This window comes from Marmota monax, unplaced genomic scaffold, assembly GCF_021218885.2.
Source record: "Marmota monax isolate L192 unplaced genomic scaffold, Marmota_monax_Labrador192_F-V1.1 WCK01_AAM20220418_F8-fsc00010, whole genome shotgun sequence".
Lineage (NCBI taxonomy): Eukaryota > Metazoa > Chordata > Mammalia > Rodentia > Sciuridae > Marmota > Marmota monax.
Genome location: NW_026692321.1, coordinates 27,622,387 through 27,649,066, shown reverse-complemented (window position 1 = coordinate 27,649,066; position 26,680 = coordinate 27,622,387). Strand labels below are relative to the sequence as shown.

Genomic DNA, 26,680 nt, shown 5'->3' with positions numbered 1-26,680 from the left:
TATTTGAGCTACTTCCTTCAGGAATCTCTGGAGATTGAAGTTATAGATCTAAACAGGCTTTGTAAAGTGAAAAACGCTATATGAATGAGCGGAATTCATATTTTATAATAATATCATGAAAGATACAATAAAGTTCACGTGAGAAGTCTGATGTATTTGGAAGAGCACAATATTAAGGGGGAAAAGATCCAGGCTGTGTGACCTTGGGCCAGTCCCTTCACTGCTCTGAATTCTAGGAACCGTAATGTTCGTTTTACCTCCTCAAGGAACCCTTGGGTGGTTCAAATGAGAATGCTCAGGTGGTTTGTTAAGAAATCTCTCTGCAGACTCAGATATAAATCTATATTATTAGAGTCTTCTCTAGTTAAAACGACTTAATGGGCAAGCCACCTGGGAGGGAAAATTATAAATTTTTAAAATTTTTTTTGATGTATGATACCTTTTCCCTATATATTTATTGGTGCATTACAATTATACATAATAGTGGGATTTGTTGTTATATATTTGTACTTGCACACAATATGATAATAATTTGGTTAATATTGTTTCCCAGTATTATCTGTTGCCCTCTGCTCCCCACTCCCCAGGGCCTTTTCTCTACTCTATTGATCTCCCTTTGACTTTCATGAGAGCCCAACCTCCATCTTTCTTTTCCTTCCTAGCTTCCACATATAAGGGAAAACTCATAATCCTTGACTTTCGGAATTTGATTTATTTCACTTTACATAAAGTTCTCAAATTCTACCCATTTTCCTGCAAATGACATAATTTCATTCTTCTTTATGTCTAAAAAAATTCCAATGTCTGGATAAAGAAAATGTGATATATATATATATATATATATATACCTTCACAGACTCCTAGGCTGGTTCCATAATTTGGTTATTGTGAATTGTGCTGCTATATATATATATGGATATGCATCTATTACTATATTATGCTGGCTTTAACTATTTAGGACAAAAAATAATGAGTAGATCTTATGGTGGTTTCATTCCTGGTCTTTTTAAGGAAACTTCATGTTGATTTCCATAGTGGTTGTACTAATTTGCAATCCCACCAACAGTGTAAAAGTCTTCCTTTTGCCCCTACATCCTTGCTAACATTTATTATTATCTGTGTTCTTGATGATTGCCATTCTAAGTGAAGAAAGATGAAATTTCAGTGTAGTTTTGATTTACATTTTCCTAATTGCTAAAGATGTTGAACACTTTTTTCATATATTTGTTGGTCATTTGTACTGTCTTTTGAGAAGTATCTGTTTAATTCATTTGCCCATTTATCAATGGGATTATTTGGTTTTATGTGGAAAGTTTTTGAGTTCATTATATATATTCCAAATATTAATCCTTTGTAGGAAGAGGAGCAAGCAAAGATAGATTCCCACTCTTTAGCTTTTCTCTTCACATTCTTTTTTTTAATTTAATTTCATTTTTTTTCTTTATTTAAAAGCTATTTTATTGCTTCTTTACAATTTTCAGCATGCATTTCTCGTCCCATTATAAAAAGCAGTAATGTGAGGAGAGAGGTGTCAGCTGAAGCACAGATTGTAAGGGTTCCAATTTCCAGTGCACGTAACAAACCATACTGATCAAAACGTTGTGTGGGGAAAATGCTCTGTAAAATTAGTTTTTTTGCACGTGTTTAAATATTATTCACAATGGAGAAATCATTTCTATAGAAATGCTTTAAAATAATATGCTGGCTGTTACCATGTGAATTTTTTTTTTAGCATAGCCTTTTATAATCACATATACTCTTTATCCTTTTTTCATTTCAGTTCTATCTTGGTAAAAATGAACAAAATAGAAAATTCAGTATAATTTTTACCATTTGCATTAGTGAGAGAACAATGGCAAGTGGCTTTGAACTGCTCTTCCATCTGGCATTTCAGTTACTGTTTAGATTTTTTAAAAAAATTTTTATTGTTGGTTGTTCAAAACATTACATAGTTCTTGATATATCATATTTCACACTTTGATTCAAGTGGGTTATGAACTCCCATTTTTACCCCGTATACAAATTGCAGAATCACATCAGTTACACATCCACTGATTTACATATTGCCATACTAGTGTCTGTTGTATTCTGCTGCCTTTCCTATCCTCTACTATCCCCCCTCCCCTCCCCTCTTCTCTCTCTACCCCCTCTACTGTCATTCCTTTCTCCCCTTATATTATTTCCCCTTTCCCTCACTTCCTCTTATATGAAATTTGTATAACCCTGAGGGTCTCCTTCCATTTCCATGCAATTTCCCTTCTCTCTCCCTTTCCCTCCCACCTCTCATCCCAGTTTAATGTTAATCTTCTTCTCATGCTCTTTGTCCCTACTCTGTTCTTAGTTACTCTCCTTATATCAAAGAAGACATTTGGCATTTGTTTTTTAGGGATTGGCTAGCTTCACTTAGCATAATCTGCTCTAATGCCATCCATTTCCCTGCAAATTCTATGATTTTGTCATTTTTTAATGAAGAGTAATACTCCATTGCGTATAAATGCCACATTTTTTTTTTAATCCATTCGTCTATTGAAGGGCATCTAGGTTGGTTCCACAGTCTTGCTATTGTGAATTGTGCTGCTATGAACATCGATGTAGCAATGTCCCTGTAGCATGCTCTTTTTAGGTCTTTAGGGAATAGACCGAGAAGGGGAATAGCTGGGTCAAATGGTGGTTCCATTCCCAGCTTTCCAAGAAATCTCCATACTGCTTTCCAAATTGGCTGCACCAATTTGCAGTCCCACCAGCAATGTACAAGTGTACCCTTTTCCCCACATCCTCACCAGCACTTGTTGTTGTTTGACTTCATAACGGCTGCCAATCTTACTAGAGTGAGATGGTATCTTAGGGTGGTTTTGATTTGCATTTCTCTGACTGCTAGAGATGGTGAGCATTTTTTCATGCACTTGTTGATTGATTGTATGTCCTCCTCTGAGAAGTGTCTGTTCAGGTCCTTGGCCCATTTGTTGACTGGGTTATTTGTTCTCTTATTGTCTAATTTTTTGAGTTCTTTGTATACTCTGGATATTAGGGCTCTATCTGAAGTGTGAGGAGTAAAGATTTGTTCCCAGGATGTAGGCTCCCTATTTACCTCTCTTATTGTTTCTTTTGCTGAGAAAAAACTTTTTAGTTTGAGTAAGTCCCATTTGTTGATTCTAGTTATTAACTTTTGTGCTATGGGTGTCCTATTGAGGAATTTGGAGCCCGACCCCACAGTACTGTAGATCGTAGCCAACTTTTTCTTCTATCAGACGGCATGTCTCTGATTTGATATCAAGCTCCTTGATCCATTTTGAATTCACTTTTGTGCATGGCGAGAGAAAGGGATTCAGTTTCATTTTGTTGCATATGGATTTCCAGTTTTCCCAGCACCATTTGTTGAAGATGCTATCCTTCCTCCATTGCATGCTTTTAGCCCCTTTATCAAATATAAGATAGTTGTAGTTTTGTGGATTGGTTTCTGTGTCCTCTATTCTGTACCATTGGTCCACCTGCCTGTTTTGGTACCAGTACCATGCTGTTTTTGTTACTATTGCTCTGTAGTATAGTTTGAAGTCTGGTATCGCTATACCGCCTGATTCACACTTCCTGCTTAGCATTGTTTTTGCTATTCTGGGTCGTTTATTTTTCCATATGAATTTCATGATTGCTTTCTCTATTTCTACAAGAAATGCCGTTGGGATTTTGATTGGCATTGCATTAAACCTATAGAGAACTTTTGGTAATATCGCCATTTTGATGATGTTAGTTCTGCCTATCCATGAACAGGGTATATTTTTCCATCTTCTAAGATCTTCTATTTCTCTCTTTAGGGTTCTGTAGTTTTCATTGTATAAGTCTTTCACCTCTTTTGTTAGGTTGATTCCCAAGTATTTTATTTTTTTTGAGGATATTGTGAATGGAGTGGTTGTCCTCATTTCCATTTCAGAGGATTTGTCGCTGATATACAGGAATGCCTTTGATTTATGCGTGTTGATTTTATATCCTGCCACTTTGCTGAATTCATTTATTAGCTCTAATAGTTTCTTTGTAGAGCCTTTTGGGTCTGCTAGGTATAGAATCATGTCATCAGCAAATAGTGATAATTTAAGTTCTTCTTTTCCTATTTTGATGCCTTTAATTTCTTTCGTCTGTCTAATTGCTCTGGCCAGTGTTTCGAGAACTATGTTGAAGAGAAGTGGAGAGAGAGGGCATCCCTGTCTTGTTCCAGATTTTAGAGGGAATGCCTTCAGTTTTTCTCCATTCAGAATGATGCTAGCCTGAGGCTTAGCATAGATTGCTTTTACAATATTGAGGTATGTTCCTGTTATCCCTAGTTTTTCTAGAGTTTTGAACATAAAGGGATGCTGTACTTTGTCGAATGCTTTTTCCGCATCTATCGAGATGATCATATGGTTCTTATTTTTAAGTCTATTGATGTGGTGAATAACATTTATTGATTTCCGTATATTGAACCAGCCTTGCATCCCAGGGATGAATCCTACTTGATCATGGTGCACAATTTTTTTGATATGTTTTTGTATCCGATTCGCCAGAATTTTATTGAGGATTTTTGCATCTAGGTTCATTAGAGATATTGGTCTGTAGTTTTCTTTCTTTGAAGTGTCTTTGTCTGGTTTGGGTATCAGGGTGATGTTGGCTTCATAGAATGAATTTGGAAGTTCTCCCTCCTTTTCTATTTCCTGAAATAGCTTGAAAAGTATTGGTATTAGTTCTTCTTTAAAGGTTTTGTAAAATTCTGCTGTATACCCATCCGGTCCTGGGCTTTTCTTAGTTGGTAGTCTTTTGATGGTTTCTTCTATTTCCTCAATTGATATTGGTCTGTTTAGGTTTTCTATATCCTCCTGACTCAATCTGGGCAGATCATATGACTTAAGAAATTTATCTATGCCTTCACTATCTTCTAATTTATTGGAGTATAAGGATTCAAAATAGTTTTTGATTATCTTCTGTATTTCTGAAGTGTCTGTTGTGATATTGCCTTTTTCATCCCATATGCTAGTAATTTGAGTTCTCTCTCTTCTTCTCTTCGCTAGCATCGCTAAGGGTCTGTCGATTTTATTTATTTTTTCAAAGAACCAACTTTTAGTTTTGTCAATGTTTTCAATTGTTTCTTTTGTTTCGATTTCATTAATTTCAGCTCTGATTTTCATTATTTCTTGCCTTCTACTTCTTTTGCTGTTGTTTTGCTCTTCTTTTTCAAGGATTTTGAGATGAAGTATGAGATCATTTATTTGTTGTTTTTTTCTTTTTTTAAGGAATGAACTCCAAGCAATGAATTTTCCTCTTAGAACTGCTTTCAGTGTGTCCCATAGATTCCGATATGTTGTGTCTGTGTATTCATTTATCTCTAAGAATTTTTTAATTTCCTCCTTGATGTCTTCTATAACCCATTGATCATTCAGTAACCTATTGTTCATTCTCCAAGTGATGTATGCTTTTTCCTTCCTTCTTTTATCGTTGATTTTCAGTTTCATTCCATTATGATCAGATAAGATGCATGGTATTATCTCTACTCCTTTATATTGTCTAAGAGTTGCCCTGTGACATAATATATGATCTATTTTTGAGAAGGATCCATGTGCTGCTGAGAAAAAAGTGTAACTGCTTGATGTTGGGTGGTATACTCTATATATGTCAATTAGGTCTAGGTTATTAATAGTGTTATTGAGTTCTATAGTTTCCTTATTCAACTTTTGTTTGGAAGGTCTGTCCAGTGGCAAGAGAGGTGTGTTGAAGTCTCCCATGATAATGGTATGGTGGTCTATTAGACTCTTGAACTTGAGAAGAGTTTGTTTGACGAACATAGCTGCACCATTGTTTGGGGCATAAATATTTATGATTGTTATGTCTTGTTGGTGTATGGTTCCCTTAAGCAGTATGTAGTGTCCCTCTTTATCCCTTTTGATTAACTTTGGCTTGAAATCTATTTTATTTGATATGAGTATGGACACTCCTGCTTGTTTCCGAATTCCATATGAGTGATATGATTTTTCCCAACCTTTCACCTTCAGCCTATGTATGTCTTTTCCTATCAAATGCGTCTCCTGTAGGCAGCATATTGTTGGGTCTTGTTTTGTGATCCATTCTACTAGCCTGTGTCTCTTAATTGGTGAGTTTAAGCCATTAACATTTAGGGTTATTATTGAGATATGGGTTGTTCTTCCAGCCATATTTGTTTATTTCTGTTACTAAACATGGTTTGTTTTCCTCTTTGATTATTTCCCCCCCCCCTTTACTGTCCTACCTCCCACTGTTGGTTTTCATTGTTATTTTCCATTTCCTCTTCCTGTAATGCTTTGGCGAGGATGTTTTGAAGAGATGGTTTTCTAGCTGCGAATTCTTTAAACTTTTGTTTATCGTGGAAGGTTTTAATTTCATCCTCCATCCTGAAGCTTAATTTCGCTGGATACACAATTCTTGGTTGGAACCCATTTTCTTTCAGTGTTTGAAATATGTTATTCCAGGATCTTCTAGCTTTCAGAGTCTGTGTTGAAAGATCAGCTGTTATCCTGATTGGCTTACCCCTAAATGTAATCTGCTTCCTTTCTCTTGTAGCTTTTAGAATTCTCTCCTTATTCTGTATGTTGGGCATCTTCATTATAATGTGTCTAGGTGTGGATCTCTTATGATTTTGCACATTCGGCGTCCTGTAGGCTTCTAGGATTTGGGATTCTGTCTCATTCTTCAAGTCTGGGAAGTTTTCTCGTATTATTTCATTGAATAGACTGCTCATTCCTTTGGTTTGGAGCTCTGTACCTTCCTGTATCCCAATGACTCTTTAAGTTTGGTCTCTTAATGTTATCCCATATTTCTTGGATGTTCTGCTCATGGTTTCTTAACAGTCTTGCTGAGCTGTCTATGTTCTTTTCCAGTTGAAATACTTTGTCTTCATTGTCTGATGTTCTATCTTCTAAGTGTTCTACTCTGCTGGTAGTATTCTCCATTGAGTTTTTAAGTTGGTTTATTGCTTCCTGCATTTCTAGGATTTCTGTTTGTTTGTTTTTTATAACCTCTATCTCCCTGTATAGTTGATCCTTTGCTTCCTGGATTTGTTTGCGTAATTCATTGTCGAAGTGATCTTTCATTGTCTGATTTTGGTGTTTAATGTCTTCCTTGATACTCCAGATCATCTGAAGCATGTATATCCTGAATTCTTTATCTGACATTCCATCTGCTGCAGCTGTTACCTGTTCTAAAGTTGCGTTGACCTGCATTGCTTGTGGTCCTTTCTTTCCTTGTCTTTTCATACTGCTTGCGTATCTTTCCTGCAGGTGCGGGCGGCGGCTCTGCTCTCTCCTTATTCCAATTGGGGTGTCGTGGCTACCACGCCGGCAGGTCACTGGGCCTGTTCTGGGCGCTGGCGGCGGCTCTGTTCTGCCCGTACTCCAATTGGGGTGACAAGTGTACCACGCCGGCAGGCCACCGGGCCTGATCCGCCGGTCGGTTGCAGGTTTGCCTACCCTGCAGGCGCGGGCGGCGGCTCTACTCTGCCCCTACTCCAAATGGGGTGACGTGTCTGTCGTACCGGCAGGCCACTGGGCCTGTCCCGCTGGTCGGTCGCAGATCTGCCCACCTTTCGGGCACAGGTGGAGGCTCTGCTCTGCCCCTACTCCAATTGGGGTGTCGTGACTACCCCGCCTGCAGGACGCTGGGCCTGTTCCTGGCACGGGCGGCGACTCTGCTCTGCCCCTACTCCAATTAGGGTGGTGTGTGTACCACGCCTGCAGGCTCCTGGGCCTGATCCGCCGGTCTGTTGTAGGTCTGCCTACCTTGGAGGCGCGGGCGGCGGATCTGCCCTGCCCCTCCTACCACGCCTGCGGACCCCTGGGCCTGATCTGCAGATTGGTCACAGGTCTGCTCACCCTGCGGGCACGGGTGGCGGTTCCGCTCCGCCCCCACTCCAATTGGGGTCATGTGACCACCACACCGGCAGGGCCTGTTCCGGGCGTGGGAGAAGGATCTGCTCTGCCCCTACTCGAGTTGGGGTGACGTGTGTACCACACTGGCAGGCCACTGGGCCTGACCCGCCAGGCTGTCACAGGTCTGTTTACCTTGCAAGCGCGAAGGGCGGCTCTGCCCTGCCCCTCCTACCACGCCCATGTACTACTGGGTCGTGGGTCTGCCCACCTGGCGGGTGTGGGTGGCGGCTCCGCTCCGCCCCCTCTCCAATTGGGGTCACGCGGTCACCACGCTGGCGAGCCGCTGGGCCTGCTCCGGGGGCTGGCGGCGGCCCGGCTCCTTCCCTCTGGCTCGAGGACAAATTGAGGAGACTCGGGTGACTGAGCCTCACCCCCCTTACCAGGAGACCAACTGCTTATGTCACCGCTGGTATTGATGAAGATCTCTCCTCCACCGCTTTCTGCTGACATCAGATCTCTGCCATGTTGGTATCCTATGCGAATGGCAGCATTTCGTTCCCCTTGCCAGGCAACCCAAGCAATGGGTGAGTCCTGACCTGCCCTCAGCAGGACCCGGACCGAGACACAGTTTCCGCGGGCTCCTAGCCCCGGTCCAGGGAAGTTCCGGGAGCCGGAACTGCTCCGTGCTCGGTGTAAGCTCCTATAAGTGTAGGCTCCAAGAAGCAGTCCCCGCGGGCTCAGTTCCGGGAGCCGGAATTCGGCCGCTTAGTGCTTGGTGTATGCTCTGATAGGAGCAGGGTCCAAGAAGCAGCCTCCGCAGGCTCCGCAGCCCTGGGCCAGGGCGGTTCCGGGACGGTTCCGGGAGCCGGAACTCGGCCGCCCCGCGCTCGGTGTTCGCTCCGATAAGATCAGGTTCTAAGAAGCACCCAGGCACTGAACCCTAGCAATCTGTCTGCAAGCCGCAGGCGAATGGCAGCCTGAAATTACCTGTTCTATGGCTGAATGAGCTGCGGTCAGTCGAAAACAGGTATGGTGACGTCAGCTTTCCAACATGGTGGCTGCTGGTCTCCTTTGTGGTCTGACCGGTGTGGAGAACCAAGATGGACCGCTTCCTTCCCCCGTCTCGAACCCAGAATTCAGCCCTGAGTACGGTGCTTGCACGGCTGGCAGAAACTGCAGAGCTGTATCCCTGCGTCGCTATCTCCTCCTAATTTTTTTCTTTCCACATTTTTAGTTGGTTCATTGTATTTGTGCATAATGATGGGAATTTGTTGTTACATATTTATACATGCTCACAATATAACAGTATAATTTGTCTAATATCATTTTCCAGCATTCCCCCTACTCCCATATCATTTTTTCATAAAGTATTGGGACATTATTTTTGCCCTCCCCTGCAACACACACACACACACACACACACACACACAGGCAGTAAATCCTCTTTGAAGTTATCCCAAAGTAATCTTTCTTTTGGAGTTAAGTTAATTTCTTTCCTCCACACTCACCTCCAGTCCACTCTGTTACTATTTCTTTAAAATTCTACAGAACTCTCCTGAGTTATTTTAGGAGAAAACAAAACACAAGATATGATTCTTACTTTTATTCACATTTCTCCAGTTTTTTATCATTGTTGTAATAATACATGGAGGAAAGTGGTGGATCTCTAGAGGGAGTCAGGAAGGATTTTTTACACTTACAACTGTGTTTCCAAGGAACCTGAAAATTATTCTCTAAAACTTAGCTTTTCATCTTTAAGATAGGGATAAACATGAATTTTTTTAATTTGTAAGAATTGAAAGAGAAGGAGCTGGGCTAGTGGCACATGCTTATATTCCCAGCTACTCAAGAGACTGAGGCAGGAGGAGTGCAAACATAGCAAGACCCTGTCCAAAAATTTAAAAATAAAAGGGGCTGGGGACATAGCTCAGTGGTAGAGTACCCCTGGATTCAATCCCCAGTACCAGTCAATCAATCAATCAATCAATCAATAAGGAAAGAGATGATGTATATGTATTTTAACATAGCTTTGGGAACACAATAAGTATGCACTAAATGCTTAATTTTAGAAAATATGAAACAATTTCTTGTTCCCTCTTGTGTCTCCTCTTGAAAAAGATTTTATAAAGACTAGCAATTTCTTCATTTGATGAAGGACTGATTTAAAAAATATGATTTTTTTTAATATTGTGAAAGTTGAACCATAGTCTAGTGCGGAACTTTTTGGTTTAGGTTTCTCATAGAGAAATTCTTTTTATTAATTCTTCTGAAAGGATTCAGCTTGTACATAATGATGAATTTAAGCTTCAAAAGTTAAAAGAGGTTTAAAATTCAAAGAATGTTTTTGAAAGAATACTTGAAATTTTCATTTAATAACTTGCAAAGCAAACATATTTGGGTTGAGGTTATTTCTTAGTATATCTGCTCTTTATAAAATTAGATTTTTGGTCTCATTTCTAAATAGTTTGTTCTGGTTATAATGTGATACCTAATACTTGTATTTGACTCTCACTGTGTATGACTTGATTGGATAGGTCTTGGTTCTAGAGCAAAATTCTCAGTCTAGCTAAAAGTGAAAATGTCTTTATATTCTACTACTCTAAAGGGAATCCAGTAGCATTAATTAATATGTGTTAGAGTTTTGTTATGGAAATTCGAATTCAAAACTTTTTTGGAGTGGGTGTACTGGAGATTGAACTCAGGGGCACTCAACCACTGAGCAAAATCCCCAGCCCTGTTTTATATTTTATTTAAAGACAGGGTCTCACTGAGTTGCTTAGTGCCTCACTGTTGCTGAGGCTGGCTTTGAATTTGTGATCCTCCTGCCTCAGCCTCCTGAGCCACTGGGATTACAGGCATGCACCACTACACCCAGTTAAAAACATTTTAATTGTCCTAAAACATACATAAATGTTTACTGGATATTTATTAATTGAGATGCCCTCTAATATGTAAAACAAATCAGTTTTATTATGACAATGTATTTCAGATGAAGGTAATGAAACAGAGGTGCAGCCACAACAGAACAGCCAGTTAATGTGGAAGCAAGGTCGACAACTACTCAGACAGTAAGTATCTCATGGCCAATCTTATCAATAATCGAGGATGAGAAACATTATTTTCATGAGATTGTTTTCCTTTTGTATTTTCAATTCAAAAGAATCAGTTGATTTCTTATTTTATTACTGCTTTGAAAAAGCTTAATTGAATTACTGTTTAATTTTCATATTAAACACTTTTCCCCTTTTTGTTTTTGTTTTGTGGTACGGGGGAATTGAACGCAGGGATGCATTAGCACTGAGCTACATTTCTAGCCATTTTTTATTTTGAGACAGGTTCTTGCTAAATTGTAGAGACTGGCCTCAAACTTTTGATCCTCCTGCCTCATTTTCCTGAGTTGCTGCAATTACAGGCATGTACCACAGCACTCTTCCCTGGGAATAGATTTTATATAATTTAAAGAATTTTTTGCCCTTATTTTTCTTACTGCATCATCTGTGCAAGCATATACATATATCAATATAGGTCTAATGAGTATTTGCATGTATTTTTTTGTTAATTTAAAAAATTTTAAGTAATTTGTTGAGCTTAAATTCTGAGATTTTGAAAATTCTGCATAGCATAAGCTTTCTCCTGTAAAATGTATATCTGAGACTATACAGAGGAAATAGTTCAGTTAAGGTTTTGGTTTCAAGTAGTAGACTACACCATCTCAGTGCCTGGTCCTTGTATACCACCTTTGAAACTGGTATTCAAATTTTATGCCAAGGTAAAATGAAATATGCTGCCTGTTTGAGACTTTTGGGTTTGCTTCCAAAGTGAATGAATGCTAGCTATTTCTTTTGACTTAAGGAAGATAATGTTACATCATCTCTTCATATTTATTGTTTATTTAGACAAAATTAGAAGACAATGAATCCTTACTAATATTTAAGTGAATTTTTATTAGTGTCCTCACTTTGGTCTGAAGTATGACTTAGGTATTTTGATTTTTAAAATAGGCAAGTTTTCTTAAAATGCTGATTTTTTTTTAAAAGTGATTTCATAATGATGTATCCAAGATATATTTTTAAAACCTTAAAAAGACCTATAATCATCTTAGAAAAGGGTGACATTTTATCAGTTACAAAGTAACTATTAGCCTGTTTACTTATGGCTATGTGGTTTTGTTGCCAAAGTGAGGTACACATCAAATATTATTGCTAAAAATAGAAAAATACATTTTTGTAGTAGTCTGTAAGAACAACTGATTAAATTCAGGAAAGTTGGAAGTTTATTATTTTAATCAAAACTTTCTATATATATTCATTAGGATTGAAAAATGAGCATCTTGGTTTGGTAAGATACACTTATTCCATTTGATCACATATCTTTGTGAGATCTTCCTTTTTTTTTTTTTAATTTATTTATTTTTAGTTCTCGGTGGACACAACATCTTTGTTGGTATGTGGTGCTGAGTATCGAACCTGGGCCGCACGCATGCCAGGCGAGCGCGCTACCGCTTGAGCCACATCCCCAGCCCATCTTTGTGAGATCTTTCTGCGCTAACAACTTTTGAAACTAAATCTTCAAATAAACTGAACTTAAACTATCTTGTCAACCTTTGTTTTCTTTTGTCTAGTAGACTCCATATCAACATATATTAATGCCTAATATTTTTCTATTGTTTATTAATGGCATTTGCCCTTTCCATGGTCCTGTCCCTGCCATTTGGTCTTTTTTGATTAACATTGGTGTTAAATAGTTATTCAAGGGCTGGGGTTGTGGTCAGCGGTAGAAAGTTCGCCTAGCACATGTGAGGCCTGGGTTCGATCCTCAGCACCACATTAAGAAAAAATAAACAAATAAAATAAAGGGGTTGTGTCCAACTATAACTAAAAAGAATTTAAAAAAATAGGTATTCAAGTGCTGTCTGTATGCCAGAGACAGTATTAGTTGTGTCTGTTTTTAAGGAAAGAAAACTCAGGTTTGGGAAAATTAAAGTTATAGGGCAAATAAGTGATAGAAATAGATGTAAGACCTAGGTCTAACTCTCACTAGAAAGCCTGTGCTCTTTTTTTCTGTGCTGCTGCCTTTCTGCAACATGCACGAATTCACATACATACCCTCTATCCCACAATTTAATTGTGGTTTATTTTTTATTTTTGAGTTACTTAAGCATAGATTTTTCTGTTCTACAGAAGTGACTTTTGGGAAAATACTATATTCTTATATGATGTGGAGGAAACCATATGTACTGAAAACATTCTCTCTAGATCTCAAACAATTGATCTGGGGCTGAGGTTGTAGCACAGTGGTAGAGCACTTGCCTAGTATGTGTGATCCCCAGCACCACATAAAACTAAATAAACTAAATGAAGTATTGTGTCCATCTACAACTAAAAATATATTTTAAAAAAAACAGTTGATCCATGACAATTTACATTTGAAATATTAAAACGTTGCAATCACTGTTATAAAATAGTAATTTGGTAGAATTTGGTAGTGAACTCGCTCTGATCCAGTGGAAAGAATGTGCTATGAAATATTGAGGAACAGTTTCTGCGTAGTATAAATGTAATGAATGGTGTATTGTATAGTTGATTTTTCTCAGTGACTGTAGAGGCTGGTACTGCAGGAGACAGCTCCATCTGCAGCTGGAATATTATTGACAAGTCTTAACTAGCATAGTGCTCCTAGATCTTATGTAGGCAGTGTATTAGAAGAATTGCTTTTATTTACACATTAAATTTTAGAATACTGATTCCTATATGACTGAATTGTAAGGATCCTCTTCACACAGGTATCTTCAGGAGGTGGGTTACACAGATACTATTCTAGATGTGAAATCTAAACGAGTACGAGCTTTGCTGGGCTTTTCAAGTGATATCACTGACAGGGAAGATGACAAAAATCAGGATTCAGTTATAAATGGCACAGAGGCTGAAGTTAAAGAAACAGCAATGATTGGGTAAGTATTTTGTCTGGAAAGTATTTTAGTTGTAACTTAGTTCATATTTAATATTTTTGATTTTGAAATATTACTTTTAGGTGGGATTTGGAAATAAGTTAAAGTTTCATTTGGTTAGAAGGCAACACAGGGGTTGAAGTTAGCATTTGAGACTATTTAGTTCAAGAATGTAATTTCATATTTAGGGTATTTTATTTGCTTAAATTTTATTTAATATAAGATTTTTTAATATCTTGAAGCTCAGTCAACTACTATTAGAACCTCATAAAATATTTTGATTTGAAATGCAGTGCTAATCTATAAGAATGGAATTTCATTATAAGTGACCCAGAAATCATAAAAATACCTCACAATTCTTTAGAAGAAACCTTTTTAACCACTTTTGTTTATGTAGTAATTCTGTAACTCATCTTTTCTTTTATGTAAAATATCTACTTTAAATATACATATTGTTAGATTGAAAAATTTAATAATTTGAAATATTTTTCTTATTGAACATATTATTATTATACAGTTGTATATAATTCTAGTTAAATGAACACTAACAGTTCAATAAAGTAATCGTTCTTTATTGGGAAAAAAATTTGCTATGATTTTTTCTTTTTTTAAAAACTATTATTATTATTATTTTTTTTTTACTTATTTATTTTTATTTTGTGCTGAGGCTCAAACCCAGTGCTTCACACATGCTAGGGGAGCACTGTACCGCTGAGCCACAACCCTAGCCCCTGCAATGATTCTTAGTTGAATAAAAAGCCTAAGATTCTCTGAAAGTCTTAATTACGATGGTATTACATTTTAACCCATATTTAGGCTAGTAGAATGGTTTTAATTGAATGCTATAAATTTTCTAATGAGAACATATTTCCTGTTATTTAGAATATAAACTAAAATTATAAGATTAGGTAAAGATACAAGGTAGGAATTTTATTTAAAAAAGTCTTTGGAACCTTCTTAAAAGTGTTCATTAATAATTAAGAATGTATTGGGACTGGGATTGTTGCTCAGTGGTAGAGCGCTTGCCTCGCACATGCAAGGTCCTGGGTTCAATCCTTAGCACCACAAATAAATAAATAAATAAATAAAGTTTAAAAAAAGAATGTATTAACTTGTATTTACAAATGAAAGTATATATTTTTTCCCTGTAGATATAGATCATATAGGTATCATTCCTGGTTTTGTTTTTACCTTTTACATTAACCCAAGTCATTAAGTTAACTTAGGTAATATAAATATTTTTAGGGATGGTAATGCATACTTTTACAAAACCTTCAGTAATGACTTTTAGAAGAGATGACTCCATTGTCTATTTTGTGTTTACCTCTCTTTTAAACTGAAAAGGATGTTAGTCTGAATTTGTCAGATTTCTGTAGACAAAGAGAAAAGGAGGAAAAAATCAAAATCATAGCTCTCAGCAGATTTGAAATTGAAGATTTAGCTATTTTTTAAAATTTGCCTATAGTTGTGACTATAGTCCATCCCCCCCTTCCCCCGAAAATGCCTTCTCATCTAAAACATTTTCTGATGAACTAGAGAGAAATCATTCTGTTGTGGCCCTTAGGAAAGTGTTAACTAAATTTATTTTGAGGGAGCTATGTTCAAGCCTTATATTTGAAAATTTAGTCATTTCTAAAAGATTCTTGGTTTATTCATTGGCAGAGTCAAATCTTACAATAATATCAATTTGACTAGTATATTGTTTTCAATAACTTTATTTGTACATTTGCTCTTTTTACCTCCTTAGCTAGCTGTTTAACAAAAGATTGCATCAGAGAAAAATGACATATTTATTAGTTACTTAGTTATAAAAACTCATGTAAGAAGTTAATTGAAGAGTTGCAGAAAGATACATAGGGATAAAAAGGAGGCAGAGATAATGAGAGAAATATTTTCAAAAATACATTAAGGTTGATATAAGGATCAAAGTAATCTGAATCTTGAGAGGGAGTTCTTTTTAGTAGATTATCACTAATTTTTTTTTTGTTCATTTGGTATTAGAGTGCTCTTATACACTGATCTATGTCTGCAGTCCTTTTTATTTTGATACAGGTTCTTGCTAAGTTGCTTAGGGCCTTCCTTCTTGAGACTGGCCTCAAACTTGTGATTTTCTTTCTCAGCCTCCCGAATTGCTAGAATTAAAATTGTGTACCACCATGTGAGGCACAATCCTAGCCATTAAGATAATTGAGCCAGGTGTGTTGGCACTGTAATACCAGCGACTCAGGAGGCTGAGACAGGAGAATCACAAGTTCAAGGCCAGTCTCAGCATCTTAGTAAGATCCTGTCTCCAAATAAAAAATTAAAAAAGGGCTGTGAACGTGACTCAATGGTTAAGTGCCCCTAGGTTCGATCCCAGGTACAAAAAAAAGTTTATGATTATAAAGTACTTTTAAAAGAATAGCCACTTCTTATATTGCTTTCTAAATCCATAGAATTGTAATAGATGAGAATCAATGTCATTTGAGACTCATAATATAATATAATATAAATATAAGTTAGTAAAACTTATCATGAGTTGATTTTATGTTGAGGTTAAAAAGAGTAACTGAGCATGATTATTTGTGTTTTAAACCAGAAAATCTGAGTTAACAGATTCTGCTTCTGTGCTGGATAATTTCAAATTCCTTGAAAGTGCAGCTGCTGATTTCAGTGATGAAGATGAAGATGATGATATTGAGGGAAGAGAGAAAAGTGTCATTGATACTTCAACAGTGAGTTAAATAAACTCAGATAATATATATTTTAAGGACTATGTTTACTTTAAAAATAATTCATGTGGGGTTAGGGATATAGCTCAGTTGGTAGAGTGCTTGCCTAGCATAGAAAAAGCCCTGGGTTCAATCCCCAGCACCATCACACACACACACACACACACACACACACACAAAAAAAAAAAAAATCATGCTCTTTAATATAAACCCTTTACTTTTTTTTGTGAGAAATTGGAAAGAGGTTTGGTATAGATTTCAAATTCAAGAATGCTTTTAATATTATAGCTTTGCCTTAAAAACCCTCACTTGAATTTTTATTAACTTATTGAATATAACAACATTTTATAGAGCTGATGAATATAATGAAAATGATATGGGCTGAGATTGTGGCTCAGTGGTAGAGCACCTGCCTAGCACATGTGAGGTCCTGGATTCGATCCTCAGCACCACATAAAAATAAATAAATAAAGATATTGTGTCCAACTACAACTAAAAAATAAAATATTTAAAAAAAATAAAATGATAAATGTGTTATAGCAGTCTAGTGTTACAATCTTATTACAATGTAATTGGCTGCTATAAAACAATAGAACTGGCATATAATCCATTATGGTGCCTAACATCAGCTCTGATGCAGTTTTTGTCTCTCTTGTGAGTTGCTTTGGTAGGTCAGGCCTACAGACTTCTAAAACTATAGGCAAAGGATTTCTGTAATTTTTTCAGGTCTTTATTAGTTGATTGACTTTTTCCTAGCAATTTCCTGGAATAAAAGTTGTCTCTAAATTGCTATTTCTTACTTCTCTTTCCATCTCCATGTTTTCCCCCTCTCATTATCATTCCTCCTTTCCTCTCTCTTCACCTTTTCCTACTATCCCCATTACTTTTTCCTCTACTTCTCCTTCTTTTTCTTTCTCCTCCTTCATTTCTAAGAAGGAGATGAGGACATGTTTTACTTTGTTTACAAAAATGTTTAAATTTCCTCTTTCACATTTATTTAAAATAAGAATGAGAAAGTAAAGAAATAGGAATCAGGCTAAGTGTTAAAATGCTTGAGTTTAAGTCCCAGGTCTGCCACTTAATTATGCTTTTTAATGTTTCAGGCTTAGTTTTTATAGTTTATAAAAATGAAAACTATAATGAATACCCAGAAGATTTAATGAGAAACAAAGGAGACACTATATATAAATGATAGCTTTAACTATAAAGTGTAACTTTTTTTTTTTAATGCCCTCTGCTTCCTGAGCTCCATCAGGTGCTCTCAGATGGATTACTGCCAGATTATTGTTTCCCTGGGCCACTATGAAGGAGTGCTCTACTGATATAGTCCTGCCATGGATATTATTGGAACTTTGAATAGTCACTCAAACATTTTCTTATCCAAATGAATAGTAATAACTTGTGTCTTAATTTACTGTAGTAAAAAAGCCTAAGCTTCTGTGACATTTTTTTCTACCCTGATCATCTGAAAGTTATGTAACTTCTTATGATTCCTATGAGATAATTACATTGAAATATTGGTTTCCTATCAAAATACCTTATTTATAGCTAAGTGGTAAATAACTATGATGCTGTTAGTGATTATATCAACTTAAATATTTAAAATCTATAAACAAATTATTAAAACTGTTTTGAATTATCAGCCTAGAAATTTCTAAAAAACAACCTGTTTAATTTCCTAATTCCTAACCATTTGGGGGTTTTATGTTGTTTGTTTGTTTTGATACCAGGGATTGAACCCAGAAATGTGTAACTACGGAGCCACATCCCCAGCCCTTGTTATTTTTTATTTTGAGACAGGGTCTTGCTAAAAGCTACTTAGGGCCTAGCTAAATTACTGAGGCTAGCTTTGAACTTGTGATCCTCTTGCCTCAGCCTTCTGAGCCGATGGAATCACAGGTGTGCGCCACTGTGCCCAGCTGGGTTTTTTTGTTGTTTTGTTTTTAAGTAATCAAATTCATAAATGTTCTGTCTTCCAGTTGGTAAAGATCATAACAGTTCTGTAATCAAGCAATGAAGGTACATCTAATGTAAAGAGACTTATCCCCTTTGAAATACTAGACTAAAAAAGTTTTTTAGTATTTCAGGAAAAAAATTTTTTTTCAAATAACTGATTTTAACAGTTTTGGTAATTTTTACATTATATTACACTAAGTTTCACTTGACAAGCATTTTAAAAATCAAGCTTTGTAACAGTGAATAAGCATGTTCTTAGAAAATATATTGTATGTAATATAGACAAACAGAATGGCCAAAAATTATCCTATTAAAATGTTAATAGAAAAAATGTTTTTAAAATGTGTCATTTCTTTAATCAAAATAGTTCAGTAAATTCAACTAAGGAAATATTTTAAATAGTTCAGCCAATTATTCTAGCATCATTAAATAATCTTTATTTCTTCTGTTCAGTTTTTATATATACCAGATCAGTTAAGACAGATTGTTTTTATATGTGAGGTCAGTTTTATTCTTTTGGTAGTGGCTTCCTGGAGTACTTTATAAGATGGCTTTCTGAGGCTGTATCTCATCTCTGCTGTAAATTGCTGTGATTGATAAGTGATTCCACATATGAGAGTGGGAACAGGGCCATACAAGTCAGGTGTGTGTTTGCTAATTCTTAAGGTCTATTTCTGGACTCACTAGGCTGTCCTATTGATCTGTCTACTGAAACTTTACAATTTTATACCACTCAAAAGATTCCAGGGGTGAAGTTTGATTAGATCATGCTATTTCTGTTTTGCATGAAACAAGAAAGCTAAAGTCTGGAAAATTGAGATATTGTGATATTTTATGGAAAGAAGCTGCAGACCCATTATCCTAATTTCTTAGGGCTCATGTTGGTTGAGGTAACCAAAAAGGAGATAATTCATGAAGAGTATAGACATGCTGGTCTCAGAAATCATGTCTGCATGCATTAGTCTCAAGTTTTAACCCTCTAACTGAACTTGTAATTCCATATATACTTCTAAATATATAAAAGTGAAACCTAACCCCTGTCATATTTGCAGTTGAATCTTAGTTTTGTTTTGTTGGTACTGAACCCAGGGGCACTTTATCACTGATCTAAATCCCCAGACCGTTCTATTTTTTGTTTTGAGAAAGGGTCTTGCTAAGTTGCTGAGGCTGGCCTCAAACTTGTCATCCTCCTACCTCAGCCTTCCAACTATCTGCAATTTAAATGTGTGTCTAATATGCCAGTGACTTCAGTAGGTTTCTGTTTATTTAAAACAAGCCGTCATACCATTGAACAAAGTTTAAATTATTGCTTTAAGATACATGATGTATACCTTTAAACATGATATCTGTGTTTTTCACTGGGTTAGGTAGTACAGTTTAATACAACAAAGACATACTTTCTGAAGAAAATAATTGAATAACATTTCTTATTCAGTGGCCAAAGGATACTGTCTCCTTTATTTAAATTAAATATAAAAATTCATAAATATATCCATATTTTAATTTAGCATGTTTTTTCATTAGATTGTTAGAAAAAAAGCATTGCCTGATAGCAGTGAAGACCGAGATACAAAAGAAGCTCTGAAGCAGTTTGACTTCTTGGTTTCATCAGAGGAAGGAGACAGTGAATCTAGAAGTGCAGGCGATGGAACAGACTGGGGTAAGGGGAAGCATACTGCCTCCAACCAGAGATTTAAGTAAATAAAAGAAATTAATATTTTACCATGAGGGCCACATCTTGAAGAGCTATGATGTTGAAATGTTGAACATCCAGTGAGATTTTTAACTACTGTTGCCATTTATTCAGGGAGTGTGTGTTTAAAGAAAGTTGTATAACAAGTTGCCTTATCTTTTTTTTTTCTTTTAGAATAAGCAATACTCTATGAAAATAATTTGAACTCAAATGTAGAATATTTATTTTTTGCCTAGACAGTAGAAACTACAAATCTGCATTTTGTGGAAACTTAGCATGAAATTTTTAACTAGAGGATTTTGAAGATCTCATTTCTAGTATCTTTTGTGCAACAAAGAAGTAGAACGTAGAAAATTGTAGTCTCTCATTCTAAGTCAGATTTTGACAGTGTGTATAGGAATAGTGTTTTTTTTCCCCTCAAATTACTCTAGATGAATTTAATAAACCTCTTAACAAGAGTTAAAACAAATATTTGGAGGAAACTTCTTTAGCATAGGTCATTGTAGTAGTATGGAAGTAAATTTTTATTAAGGTAGGATATGATTAAATCTTCAAAAATGATTAATTCCTTATATATATCTATGTAAGAAAGAAAAAGAGGGAAGGTCTAATATTTGGACAAGTGTTTCTTTATTGAGGGACTATAAAGTTGCCTATTATTTTAATATTTAAGTTTATCTTTATAAAAACTTCTTTACTCAGTTTTCTTAAAAGACAAACCAATGGTTTCTTATTTGAAATATATTTTTTTCCCTTTAAGTTAATACTTTGTCCATAAAAATTAAAGTAATTAAATTGTTTTGAAGGATTATATGTTTTTAGATGTATATACACCACATTATGAACTTTTCATTTACTTCCATTCAAACAGCTACTTTAAATACTGATTTCAATGTACCTTCAAGAACTAGAATATACATCTTAATACTGGAACACAGATATTACATATGTTCAAATGTTGTTTAGTATTTTTGCTTAAAATGAAAATTTTTGTTACATTTTTAGGTATAAACATTAAAAATATTAATATAAACCCAAATTTTTAATACATTGCTTTTCTAAAGGAAACATAAAAATGTTCTAAAGCCAAAATGGAAAAAAATATTTTTTCCTTTTTAAACTTGTGTTAAAAATTTTGTTTGGAATTTTCCTTCTTTACACTTGTGTCATCTTTATATAGGAACTGATAAGAAGACTTGTCCATTTCCCAATGGACAAGTAGAGTGAACAAGTTGGGTAAGTTCAGGGAAAAAGGTTGTCTAACATTTTTAATAAACAAAAAATATTTTTGAAACCTATTTTTCCATCTGAAACACTGCAATGAAAATTCCTTGTGATCTCAAAGAAAAGAATGTTTTTTCTCTGTAAATTGCTAATAAACTCAATAGGGCAAGATCTGGAAGAGTTAGATATTATCTGAGTGTTTTTCTTCAGCATTCAAGGTAGCCTTTAACTCTCCTTACTTCTCAGAAACCATTGTAATGTTAGAGGTGTTTGCTGAATTTTTAAGTGATTTTTCCTATTGAGGAATTAAACAAGTTACTATTATTTTACTTTGATTGGAATTTTCAGTGAGCAAATGAAAGCTCTCAGTTCACTGGAGGTTTCTTTTATAGTAGTTTGGCCCTGTGCATTTTAAGAATTTTTTTAATTTAGCCATATTCAGTGGCGCTTCGTGCCTGTAATCCCAGCAACTCAGGAGGCTGAGGTAGAAAGATCAGAAGTTCAAGACCAGTCTCAATAATTTATTGAGGCCCTTAGCAACTCAGCAAGACTTTGTCTCTAAATAAAAAATAAAAAGGGCTGGGGATGTGGCTCAGTGATAAAGCGCTGCTGGGTTCAATCCCCAGTAAATACCCCCCAACACACACACTAAAAAAGAATTTTATAATTTAATTCAAAGTACTGAACTTTGAACAAACTAACAGAACTATACTGTAAATCTTGTCTAGTTGAGTGGACATTTAAACCATTTTAAGTGCTCACGCCATCCTCTCTTCTACTCCACCCCCTTAAAAAAGAGTTGTACTTAGGTTAAGAATCTGATTAGTTTCTGGCAAGTAAATAGATAAATTATACTAACATCTTCCATGATCTTCTAGTGCTGTTGTAATGAGTCTATGAAGGTTATGATAGTGCTAAATTTTTGCTTTAATAGACTAAAGACCTTCCAGAATTCAAAACCCATGCAGTTAAATTTATTATTACTGCCAGATTAGAGAAAGTAAAAATTTTAATTGTTAGGTTTTTCTTGAAAAATAAAGTTTATTCCTTCTGTTTTTAGATTATAGTTACATATTTAGAAATGTTGATGTAAAATTGTTGTTAATAGTGTTATATTCAAAGGTCCAAAAAACAGTTTTCTAGACTAGATTGAAAGTTGTTAAAAATAGATTTCTATTTATTCTGATTCATTTCAAATAATTTCAAAATTCATTCAACAAATATTGAACAAATGCTGTCTATGTACCAGGTTTTCTAGAAGATTCTTAACCCCCATGGTGCTCGCAGCTTAGTAAAAGGATCTAGGCAGTAAGCAATAAACATAACAAATGATATTGAATGTCAGAGGGTGATAAATGCTATGGAAAATAGAAAAAGTAGAACAAGGTCAGGGATATAGGAAGAATTGGGATTGGATGGGATGGTAAGAGCAACTTACAGTTTAAAATAGGGTAGCTATGGTAAGCCTTTTGAGCAAAAGACTTAAAATTGTGATGAGGGATTTGGCCAAGTGGCATCTGAGGGAGAAGAAAGTAGAGAGTAAGTGCCATAAGATAGCAACATACCTGTCATGCTTAAGGAATTCAAGGGAGCCAGAGTGTCTGAAGCAGAGGGATTGTAGTAATAAATGACCATTTTATATAGGATTATGTCAAATGCTGCTATGAGAAGGATATGAGTAGAAGGGTGACATAATCTGACTTTTAAAGCTTTATTATGCTTCAGATAGACTATCCAGAAAACTGTTGATAATTGTCTTATGTGGTGAAGGGTAATAATTTTTGCAGTAATTCTAGCAAGAGATCAGAGTGGCCAGAGAAGTTGTAGATGTGTTGAGAAATCAGATTCTGCTTATGTTTTGAATGTAGAGAAAGTGAAATATTTGATATGAAGAGGGAGGAAAGGGTTTTGATCTGAACAAATACAAGTATGAAATTGCTATCAGATGAAATAGAGAGCCTGTGGATAGAACAGATTGGTTGAGTAGAGGAGATTGGGAGTTTGGTTTTGCCCATTTAGTTTGAGATGTCTGTTCGATTTCCCAGTTGACAAGTAGAGTGAACAGTTGGTTATATGTGTCATGGATTCAAATTAGAGTTCTATGCTAACATTTCCAATAGTATTATATAACACACAAATTGTTTTACATGGTAAGTATAAGTATATAAATATTTACTCTTTTTTTTTTTTTGGTACCAGAGATTGAACTCAGGGGCACTTGACCACTGAGCCACATCCCCAATCATATTTTGTATTTTATTTAGAAACAGGGTCTCACTGAGTTGCTAAGTGCCTCACTTTTGCTAAGGCTGGCTTTGAAATTGCAATCCTCTTGCCTCAGCCTTCTCAGCTGCTAGGGTTACAGGCATGCACCACCATGACCAGTAACATATTTACTCTTTAAATAGTCTTCTCCTGAAATAATGATTAATTTTTTTATTTACCAGAAGTTCTGAGTTTCCTGTTTTTGGAATTTATAAATAATCATGTCATTTAAATTATTTTGCATTTTGAATGAAGGCTACTTAATAAGTTTTATAAAAATCTACTTATAAGGCCAATAAAATAAAAATCATCATTTGTTGATGAACACATGCCAAAAGTATAAAACTCTTAAAGGGAAACGATCATTGAATACTATTTTGTACAATCTCAGTAATTGTCTCTTCTCACATAAGTAAATATTAAGTGGTTGTTTTTTTTTTCCAGTCATTCCTAATGGCATTTAGAAAATGGAATGAAAAATGAGAGGTTCTTGATGTCTCTTTCAAGGGAAGTTTGTTAATTAGGAAATCGATTTGATTGTTATTTCTTAGCTACTGTATTTTGTGCAACTTAAATATCTGATGAATAAATAATGACTTTATTTTAGCTAGTGATGCTATGAAGAAAATCGTTGTGTCTTTCAGACATATTGATTTACAGTGTTCAATATTTTATTGAAAAAGGCTGTTTCATTTGTTTTCCTCTAGAAAAGGAGGACCAGTGTCTCATGCCCGAAGCCTGGAATGTGGACCAGGGAGTAATTACCAAACTCAAGGAACAATACAAAAAGGAGAGAAAGGGGAAAAAGGGGGTGAAGAGTAAGTGGAAAACATTGTATTTATAAATAATAAATCTTGCCTCTTTTACATCTCCCAAGTTTTTTTTTTCCTCCAATGTTTTCCTAAAACTACTTACTCTTTTTCTTTTTTGCTCCTTACTTCTTTCCTTTTCACCTGCTCTCAGGGGTTGAAATTAAATTGTTAGCTATTTGATTATGAACTTAAAATCATGATCATGGAATCACAGTATATCCCAATAACAAATTTAGAGCATCGTGAGAGTGTTGGGCTATGTATTCAAACACGATGATAAATTGATTTTTAAAAGTATGTATGCTTAGCCAGTTGTGGTGGCACACACCTATAATCCCAGCAGCTCGGGAGGCTGAAGCAGGAGGATTGCGAGTTCAAAGCCAGTTTCAGCAAAAGCGAGGCACTAAGCAAAGCAACTCAGTGAGACCCTGTCTCTGAATAGAATCCAAAATAGGGCTGGGGATGTGGTTCAGTGGCCAAGTGCTCCTGAGTTCAATCCCCAGTACCAGAAAAAAAAGTATGTATGCTTCATTGTAATGATGTTTATTTCCAGTGGCAATTTATAAATCTCATCTAGTATACCTCACTGGCAAACCACTGTAATTACTGCTTATAATTTTAGATCTTAGGAACAAAAAGAAATTAATTTCTACCCCTGAATATTCTTTGTGTTCACAACACAGTTCATTTACTCTCACCAAAATATGCTATACAGGGCACAGAGTCAAATACACAACTTTAAAAAGTATTTGTTTTCTAATTAAAAAGTTTGGGCCAATTTAATTTATAGCAATATTACCAATTGCCTTTTTTTTCTTTTCAATAAATTCTGTGCCACATCAAAAACAAGCCAAAATGAAATTTCTAGCCCTGTGAATCATATAACTTGCTATGCAAATGAAAAGTTAGAAATAGAGCTAGTTAAGTATGAAAATGGAAATACCAAAACTTTCAAAACATCCCTAAAAACAATCTGAATTATGTTTTTAGGAGGGCAAGACTAAAAACTTCCTTGTGCTACTACCCTCATTGACAATATGATCATGGATCTCTCTTCTGTCGGAATGGGAATTTCATCCTTTGAGATATGAAAGTAGTGTAAATAGAGGTTGAAATTTAAACTTAATGAGTAATATATTTTTATAAATTGCAAAGGACTAGAGGGATGTCCTCCCCCACTTTTTACTGATGTTAAAGCTTATCAAAGACCAGTCATCCCTATTAAGATATCCTTTTACAACCTAGTAGTTACTTAAAAACATTTAAGTCTTTATTTTAAAGGATCTTTGAATTTACCATTGTTCAGCTTAATTTTTAAAAAGGTTAGTGTCCACTATTGATATTAGCATAGTCTCAACAATTTTATAATGAGAGATGATATAATTTAATGTTATGTAACATAGATAAAATCAGAATGATATTAATATAAAACATAAGAACATTCTGTGCCCTTTATTCAAATATACTGATAAAAAATTAACAAACATAATGAGACATAATTTTACATTCCTTTTTGAAGCCATGGCCAAACCAGGCAAACTGAAATTTTGAGGAAAATGTCTATACTGTATATTGATATATTTTCTTAGGTTTTTATACTATAAAAATGAATATCCATAAAGATCTTCAGATTGGAAAGGTAGACAGAATTTAAATAGAATTCATCTATTCTTACATTGATTATTTAGTTCTTTTTACAATATCAAGGTGTCACTCTAGTCAGAATTGAGCACGTGAAATATAAAAGTGCATCATTTGACTGGAACAGTATTCCGACTAACAGAAGCAATTGGATTTCTTCATTTTGGGATAATGATCCATATTCAGGAATATAGCATTTTTTTTTTTTTTGTATAATGAAGAAAAATGACTCTGGGGAGAAATTTTAATGTCTTTCATTGGCAGTTTCTATTTTTCATTTTTAGTTCATGTTGTCTTGATAAAATAGCAATGTGGTAACAAACTGAAGATTTATGATTAGAAAAAGAATTGAAGCAAAGCTTTGAATTGGTATATGTAACACTAATTTATAAACTTCTATAAATATTTTTAATTGAAACATTACCCACTGGAAAAAATCTGAGTCCTTTTAATTAGTCTAGTGGAAATATTTCCAGTCAAATTGTGTACTTCAGACCTACTGTCTTGAAATATATTTCTAGGTATTAGTTAAAATTTCTTAGAAATAGTTGTATTCTTTGCTGGTATAGGGG

General features: G+C 35.3%; 1 protein-coding gene across 3 annotated transcripts in view; it reads left to right on the top strand.

Annotated features, from left to right (window-relative positions):
* Strn (striatin) overlaps positions 1 to 26,680 on the top strand; it is a 124,222-nt gene that overhangs the window by 64,426 nt on the left and 33,116 nt on the right. For all 3 annotated transcript variants that reach the window (XM_046441636.2, XM_046441637.2, XM_046441638.2), the window contains exons 4-8: positions 10,849 to 10,927; positions 13,642 to 13,809; positions 16,385 to 16,520; positions 19,998 to 20,133; positions 24,363 to 24,473. In XM_046441636.2, the coding sequence (XP_046297592.1) occupies positions 10,849 to 10,927; positions 13,642 to 13,809; positions 16,385 to 16,520; positions 19,998 to 20,133; positions 24,363 to 24,473 (630 nt within the window). The remainder of the gene's footprint in view (positions 1 to 10,848; positions 10,928 to 13,641; positions 13,810 to 16,384; positions 16,521 to 19,997; positions 20,134 to 24,362; positions 24,474 to 26,680) is intronic.